At 37.4% G+C, this 9,090-nt stretch overlaps 1 protein-coding gene across 1 annotated transcript; it reads right to left on the bottom strand.

The window, feature by feature from the left end:
* Positions 1–6,422: 6,422 nt before the first annotated feature.
* Positions 6,423–7,655, bottom strand: LOC104237561 (pentatricopeptide repeat-containing protein At1g07740, mitochondrial-like). Its single transcript, XM_009791733.1, has one exon. The coding sequence runs from the start codon at positions 7,653–7,655 to the stop codon at positions 6,423–6,425; it is 1,233 nt and encodes a 410-aa protein (XP_009790035.1).
* Positions 7,656–9,090: the final 1,435 nt, after the last annotated feature.

Genomic DNA, 9,090 nt, shown 5'->3' with positions numbered 1-9,090 from the left:
TTAGTTTATTACTGGATTTAGACAGCCATTTAATCAGAATCAGACAGTATGAATCAAGTCGTTGCCTTCCAAGACTGTAAGACACAAACGACAATATTTATCGAATCGACTTTGCGAGTTACAACGTATACTAATCAGTCGACAACAAAGCAGGCTAAAACAGAGCACACATGCGATTCATGTGTTTTTGGACGAAACATGGAACTTATGAAACTTAATTATTCGACGACGTTACTCAAATCGACTATACAAACTATTACATGTAGCAAACAATCGACAAACAACATAGACTAAACAGGCCACCAAATTATTTCAATATTCGGGACATTTATCAGGGAGTTTACGAAACTTAACTATTCGACGACATTAGTCGAAGCGAATAGATATCTCATAACATACACTTAACACTGAATAGAAGAGAAATCGACCACATAAAAGGGTCTTTGAAGATGGAGAGGATTGACAGAAAAATAATCAAAAATAAAAAACAAATCTACTGACATACGAATAACACATAAACAGAAGGAAAGAAAAGACAATTACCTCGGAAGCTTACATCAAAAACGAACCAGGCCTGAACCGGACTCGACTTCTTTGAGGTCGAATGGACTTTAATCGAAGTGTTCTCGACTGAGAACACCTCGATTAAGGTCTATTAGACCCCAATCTGTTGTTGATTTGGACAGACCCTTATGGATTCAATTCTTAGGGTTCTTGAGCTCAGATTTGGGGTTCGAAGAGTTCTACCTAGATTCGAACGAAACCAACGTTGACTAGGGTATAAGGGATGTCAGAGGAGTGGCTGGTGTGAATTTGGGACTCATTAGGTGATTTAGGGTTTTGGCTCGAATCTTTGATCGAAGATTCGAGAACCCTGGAGATGATTCGAAGTTATGTGACCAGGGATTCGTGTTCAGGGTGGTTTGTAGGTTCAGTGGTATAGCTATGGTGACCGGTGGCGTTGTTGCCGCCGGGTTTACGTTGAAGGGAAGCTATGGCGGCTACTAGGGTTTGGGGTGTTTGGGATCGTCTTTGAGAGACGATGAAACCAGGGGGGTGTTTGGATAGGGGCGGGGTAACAGGGTTGGGCTTATATACGACTTAGGAGTTTAGATCCTGGCCGTTGGATCAGGTGAGATCGATGGCCAGGATCTATTCACTGAAGGGGGACGACGTCGTTTGGGCGTAGTGGTGGGTGAGACCGGATATGGGAATGGGTCGGGCCAGGCTTTTGGATATGGGTATTGATTGCATCCATTGGATGAGGGCTAGATGGACGGCTGGGATCAACTATCATCGAAGCGACGTAGTTCTGGTATCAGACTACGTCGTTTGATGGCGTGGGGGACGGGTCTTCTGGGCTGACTGACTTGGGCCGATTTTTGGTGCTATTTGGGCCTGAATTTTAGCTCGATTTTGGCTCAAATCCGAGTATTCTTTACTATTTCAACTCTTTTTTTTTTCTACTTTAATTAACAATCAACAAAATTCTAAAATAATTTTGTAAAACCAAAATTAGCCTACAACAATGTTATACCTTAACAACAATTAACACATAAGGTCAAACATTTAATTAAAATAAAATTACACCACAGCGCACATAAATGACAAAACACAACAAAAATGCATATTTTTGTGATTTTCTTTCTTTTAAAATAAAATATGGTTTAATCGACTCTACAAGGCACAATTAAATCTTGAATGTGCATGCAATATATATATATATATATATATATATATATATATATATATATATATATATCAATCACAACAACGGTAAGCATTTACGGACCAAATAATTACCAAAATGTCACGTAAATTCTCAAAATCGTACACAAATGGATTTTGTTTTTTTATTTTTTTTTTATTTCTTTTGGAGTAATTTCCGTGAAGCAAAAATCACGTGCTCACAGTATGCACAAAATAATATTTTCGCATATAATGAATGAGCAAGATGAAACAAATTTTTTTTTTGTTAAATGATGATGAGCTGATTATATACACAAACAAGCTATAGAGGCCTAGTTAACAGACCAGAAAGCAAGAAAAAACTAACTCCTTAAATGATGGGAACAAAATAACAACCTATGCAATAAAACAAAGTAGATACATAAATTTTACAAAGCAGTAACAGTAACTCCTAATATGTCAGGAGTTAATTATTAAATAGCCCTTCGAGTGGTAAGTGTCACACCTCCTTTTTTCGCCCCCGCAAGGGGTGAAGTAGTTTTTCCAATTAAAAGATAATCGAAACGGGATTTGTTTGTTTATTTCAGAGTCGCCACTTGGGAGATTTAGGGTGTCCCAAGTCACCAATTTAATCCCGAATCGAGGAAAAGAATGACTCTGTATTACAGTCCGCAAACCAAAAATCCGGATAAGGAATTCTGTAACTCGGGAGAAGGTATTAGGCATTCCCGAGTTCCGTGGTTCTAGAACGGTCGCTCAACTGTCATATTCGGCTTGTTTATCTGATTTTATACAATTATGAGCTCATGTGCAAGTTTTAACTTTTAACCGCTTTTGTCATTATTATTATATATTTTTTTATCAAAAATTGCAACGTCGTGAAAATACATCTCCAACCACGTCACATCAATGCACCCGTGGTGGTTGGCACATTTCAACTCTTTTGAGATTTGGATTTGGGTCACATAAATGTGCACCCGAGTTTAAGAAAATTAATTTATTAAAGGCGCGCCTAAAACGACTAGCGTATCATTTACTTTGGGTAGGGCCGTGAAATTTGGCTAAACGGTCCATCCCGAAGTCTAAGCAATTTTAAAGCAAATATTTACCGAGGGCCCCACAATTTTGTATTTTTATTCGGCGAGGATCATCTCCTTCTTTTAAAGGAATTTGCAACGTCATGGACATGCATCTCGGACCACGTCACAATCAATGTACCCATGATTAGAGACACATTTCGATTCCGTTAAGATTTGGATTTGGGTCACATAAATGTGCACCCGAGTTTAAGAAGGTAAGATTTATTAAAATGCGCGCCTAAAGCGATTAGCGTATTATTATTTTGGGTAAATCCATGGAGTTCACTAAGCGGCCTATCCCGAGTTCTAAGTAATCAACACATACATTTTTGTGAGGGCCCCGCAATCTGTGCGTTTTATTTGGCGTGGCTCATCTCATTTTTATTTAAAAGGATAAACCTACAGTGACTACATTTGTTCTATTAAGTTTGTCTCTAAAATAAAAAAAAATCTCCCAATTAATTACATGCTAAAAAAACAAAACTTATTAGTTATTAGTTTACGGCTAATGCAAGTGGAAAATTGCAATCGAGTTTGTACAAAGAAGGATTGCTCTCGTTCTATATTCTATCATTTAATAACACTAGAACATGAGATTGACACACAATAATATCAAAACAGATTAACTATTCTTTTATTAATTTAAACTAACATTATTAGATGAAGAAGTTATACATATGCAACCCCATCACTCATTAATCAGTCAACTACATTTTTACACAAAGAAAGGAAAATTCTATTTAAGCACAAATCTAAACAGGAGGAATTCAACAGGAACAAAGCCTGGTTAATACTTCATTTCGCTTCAAGCCGAGAGTGTACAAATGTGTACCTGGAAATGGCAGTACAAGAAGAAAAGAAGGAGGAGTCAGCATCAGTAATAACACAGCAACCCAACAGCAGCGGCTCAGAAAACCAAATTAAAATTCCAAGCAATACCAACCAGCAACACAAATCCCAGTAACTGACCCCAAAGCAGCTTAAACAACCAAATATTAATCAAAGCACAAGTAGAAACACCCTAAGAATTCAGTAATCAAGAGAAGATTCGAAAATACACTCGACAGTTAAAGCTGAAGCTCTTTTCCGTTTTCAATGGAACAACACTAGTTGAACTAAACTAAACCTTACAGACTTTCTTTCTATGTTTCAGAATTTCCTCTTAAGGTTCCCAAAAATGTCCAACCTTTTTCGTTTTTTCCTCCTCAAAAAATGTTCTCCAAAAATCTCCCCTCCGACCTTACTGAAATTATCAGTTTACCCCTGAACGTACTGCAATTTACCAATCTACCCCCATCAGCTATAACCAATTCACGTAATCAATCCTAACCAAAATACAACAAATATAACTAATTTCTAAACAAATTCAAACAACAAATCCCATGAACACAGATTGAACAACATCAAATTAATGGAAATAAGTTAACCATATTAGGAACCAATCCTGGTTAACTTAGACAAAAAATGAATGAGCAAGGAGACAACCATATTAACAACAAAAGTAAACTGAAACAACATGAATCACAATTACCTGAATCGAAAATGCAAACTGAAATCATATGATGAACAACAAAGAGCAGGAAACCAAACAATACATAAAACGAAATTACCGAACCAACTCAATATTAACAAAGATACTATACATTCTACAACTAATAATCACGAATGACAAACCAATCGAACTTAAATTCGACTAAACAGAATTCAACGAATTTCTTACAACCAAGATTCAATCCAAAAACGATTCAAACTCCTTAAACCCATAATATTTAAACAGATTTTAGCGGCTCTTATATTACTCACATATAGATCATAAAATGAGAAAGGAAGATGAGACGGACCTTAAAACGTTTAACAATCCGGACCTCGATTGCGTATGAACTGTTTCAACGACCCCGACCAAAACTCGAACAAACGAGATGGTGAGGTCTCGTTTTGGACGAAAACAAAAGTGAAGCAGCAGCGAAGGAGTTTGGTTTTAAATCCAGATGCTCGACGAGGCAGCAACAATGCAGCCAAAGCAGATACTGGACGGGGATAAAGCAGCAGCAACACAGCAGAAGTTTTGTTGGCGGAGCTGGACGTCGACGAAGGTGGAGCTGGAGCAGCAGTCTTGGAGATGTTGCTGCTCGTTGGTTTTCGACGAGAATGGGGTCAGCTGGTCTGTTGAAGACGAAGCAAAAGAAGCAGTTGGTGACGGGGTGGAGAAGAAGACGCAGCAGCAGCCATGGGTGTCGAGCTCAAGCTCGACGACGAAGAAGACGAAGCAGTGGCAGCGGGGTCTGTTTGGACGTAGCAGAAGCAACAGTGGTGAAGCAGCCATGGACGTTGGTTATTTTGGACGTGAGGTCGTCGATGGCTGTTGTGGTTGGTCGACGAGCGACGGGGAGCAGCAGATGCAATAGCCATGGGAGCTTGACGAGCTCGTCAATGGCGGATGTTGTTCGTCGATGAAGACGAAGCTTAGGCAGCTGCTGGTCGAAGAAGAAGAAGATGCACAGTAATAGGGGTCGTTTGGTCTTCAATGGCGGACGAGGGAGGGGCTGTTTGGAGTGAGCTTGAGGGGCAGCCATGGATGAGCTTGGAGTTTTGGAGATGGTGAAGGAGAAGAGAGAAAAAAAGGGGCGGATGGTTTAGTGTTAGGGTTTTGGGATTTGAAAGTGAAAAAATGAAAATGAAAGAAGGGGAGTGCTTGGGTTATGGGGCGGACCGGGTCGACCCGGGTTGAAATGGACCGGGTCATGGGGAAGGTTGGTATTTATTTTTTTGGCCTGTGGTTTGAAATTGAAGAAGAGGCCCAATTCTGATTTTATTTATATTTTTGCTCTATTTTCTTCTGCTTTCTAATTAATAAAACTAAAATTCTAAATTAAGTTATAAGCTAAATTAACTTATAAAAAATACTAATTAATTCCTAGCGACAAATATCATACATAATTAAACACTCATTAAAACAAAATTGCACAATCTGACATTGAATGCTAAAAATGCCAACGATGCATATTTTTGTAATTTTTATTCTTGTAAAACAAACTTAATTATTCCTAATTGTAGAATTAAATCCTAAATGCAAATGCGACATATTTTTATATTTTTATCGTTTTAACAAATAAACATGCACAGAAAAATACAAATAATTATCCAAAAATGTCACAAAAATTCTCAAAATTGCACATAAAGAAAAATTGTTTTATTTTGAATTTTTTTGGGAGTAATTCTTTCATAGGGAAAAAAACATGTGTTTACAGTAAGCAGGACGACGAAGATGCCCTTTACTCCCGCTTTGAAATAGTAGGAACTATTACAATATTTCTTTTGGGGGTAAAAGTATATGGTATTCTTTTCTACTACTCCATCTTAACAGGGGTGAAATTACATACTCCTTTTTATAAGAGCCAACAATTATTATTGAGGTTTAGCCGGACACCAAATGCTCCAATCAAGCATGCCCAGCTCCACAAACCAAGTAAAAAATCATGCCACTGGAACTGACTACAAGCAAGCAAGGGGAAGGGAATTATTGTGTAATTAGTAGGGTTGCTCAATAGCTCTTTTCAAATGGACATCTGAGATAGCATCAAGACGAGCACAAAACAAATATGGTCGCGATCTATTTTAGAGATTTTCCTAAGTAATAGCATACAAGTTCAATAGTTAAAATACAAGCTCATCAACGAGCCTATATACAACAATACTATTGCTGCATGCATCTTTGACAATGGCTTCCCATGACTCAAAGTCAAACAGTTTCTTCCTTTTCTCCATTTCCTCCAAAACAAAGCAAGCATCTTCAATCTTCCTTTTATCAAGCAGGCCAAGAATCATACACCTTACTGTTTTTACAAGCGGAAAATGCCCGCTAATCAACATTGCATTCAAAACCTTCAAACCTTCCTCAAATTCTCCTGTCTTACAAATACCATCAACCACCCTTCTATATGTAGCTGCATTAGGATTGCAACCTGTAATTTGCATATCAACTAACATCCTATACGCTTCAGCAGTTTTACCTTCCTTATAGAAATAATTGATTAACATATTATAGATCACAACGTCGAGCTTAATGTGCCTCTTTTTCATCTCCACGAGTAAACTATTTGTCTCACCAATGTCGCCTCGTTTTAAAAGATCAGTCATCAAAACACCATAATTGACTATTTTCAGCTTACATCCTTGGTATTCCATATCGAACATTAACTTCTTGGCTTCTTTATACTTACCCAAAGAACTCAAACCTTCCATCAACAAAGCATAAGAAACTGCATTTGGCTTCTTTCCCTTTCTAAACATATCCTGAAACAAATTTTTAGCACCTTCAACATCCCCCTTCTTACACAAAAATCCAATTTGACAATTGTAAGTCACCACAGTCGGCTCAACTTCTCTTTCAAGCATTTCATCAAACACTCTACGCGCTATTTCCCAATCACCCTTTTCCAGCCACATCTTAAAAATAATGTTAAACGAAACAGCATTAAACCAAATACCCATTTTCGAACAATTCCTTAACATTTCATTTGCATCATCAAAACACCCATTTTCAACAAGCACATTTAAAAGTGCATTAAAAGACTGTACACTAAGCGTACAATTAAATGACCCCATGTTAAGAAAAAGCTCAATAGCTTTATCAACCAACCGGGCTTTCCCGTAATGCTGAATTAATCCAATAAAAACCTTTTCTTGACATCGAATATAATATGTTTTTAAATATCCAAGAAGGATTTCAACACCTTTAAAGTCTCGAGACTTAGCGAGCTTATAAATAAGACAAGAATAAGTAGGGTAGTCATGTTTGAACTCGGTTTGTTGGTAATCATGGAACAGTGAAATAGCTTTATCAAGATCTTGGATTTGTTTGAGGTCAGCAAGTAGTGGTATTCGCATGCGAATGAGGTTTTTTATAGGCTTATGAGGCCTTTCAGGTGAGGATTTTGAGGTGGGTTTATGAGAACGATGATGACTATGGTATGGTTGGGAATGGAAAATTGAGGTTCTGAATTATGTAAGGTTGTTAATTTTGAGTTTTGAGGGAGTTGTGCTAGCTTGTTTGATTCTTGAATTGATCATGGAGTGTAGGAGGTAGAAGTCAGATTACAGTTTCAAGTGTTAGATGAAAGATCTGTGGAGGGAAAATGGGTTGCTTAAACTTGGAAGCACATTTGAAAGCTTATGCACTCGAGATTGGATGGGTACCGATTTTGGTGAGATTTTGATTTGGGCCAAACAGATGCTTCAGAAGCTGGAAATTGAGCCTAGTTTATAGATGTGTTTGGGTGAAATTCAAAAATAGTCAGATTTAATGGGAGAAATTAAAAAATAGCCAGATTTACAAATGGTCGTCAAAAATAGCCCAGTTTTAAAAGTAATTGAAATTTATCCACTTTTCATGTAAAGATAAATCTGAGCGAAAACACTATTCAAAACCCGGAATACGCCAGTATATTATGCTGGAGTTCCACCATAAGTATACTTGAACTCCAGCATATTATACTGGAGTTCCATGATAAGTATGCTGGAACTCCAGCATAATATGATGGAGTTCCAGCATAAATACACTAGAACTCCAGCATAATATACTGGAGTTTGGAGCACCGGAGCTCCAGTCTCCAGTATATTATACTGGATCCAGCAAAGTATACCGGTCCAACATAATATGCTGGAGTTCATACACAGCTGCACCGAACTCCAGTATATTATGCTGGACCGGTCTCTGTTGCAGCAAAATAGTGGCTATTTTTTATTGACTTGGTAAACGCTGGCTATTTTTGAATGACCAGTCCGAAAACTGGCTATACCGTGCTATTTTTACAGATTTAATTGGAAAATAACAACAATTTCAAAGTAATCGATATTTAGCCACTTTTCATGTAAAGATAAATCTGAACGAAAATACTGTTCAAAATACGTAAAATATTCCAGCATAATATACTGGTCCAGCATAATATGCTGGAAGTTCATACACAAGTGCTCCAATCTCCAGTATATTATGCTTGAACTTTCTGGGTGTTAGAGTTCTAGCATAATATGCTGGAAGTTCATACAGGTGAACCTATCTCCAGTATATTATGCTAGAACTTTCTGTGTTACAGCAAAATAATGACTATTTTTCAATGACTTTGCAAACACTGACTATTTTTCAATAGAGCCCGCTTAGTTAGCGGAGGTCTTGAGTTCGTCTCAACAAGAGCATTTTATTTTTCTATATTTCTGTATTTTGCCTTGGCTATATTCGTTGCGCAAACAAATACAGTCGATACAGGTTGTATCCTTCGTTTACATTCTTGTATACAATCGATATAAGTTGTATTATTTGTATACA

Source organism: Nicotiana sylvestris, chromosome 11, assembly GCF_000393655.2.
Source record: "Nicotiana sylvestris chromosome 11, ASM39365v2, whole genome shotgun sequence".
NCBI lineage: Eukaryota > Viridiplantae > Streptophyta > Magnoliopsida > Solanales > Solanaceae > Nicotiana > Nicotiana sylvestris.
The sequence above is the reverse complement of the archived record's forward strand: the minus strand, read 5'-3'. Positions and strand labels throughout refer to the sequence as shown.

Excerpts from the sequence above, each read along its gene's own strand:
- LOC104237561 (XM_009791733.1), bottom strand. The coding sequence starts at position 7,655 with ATGCGAATACCACTACTTGCTGACCTCAAACAAATCCAAGATCTTGAT.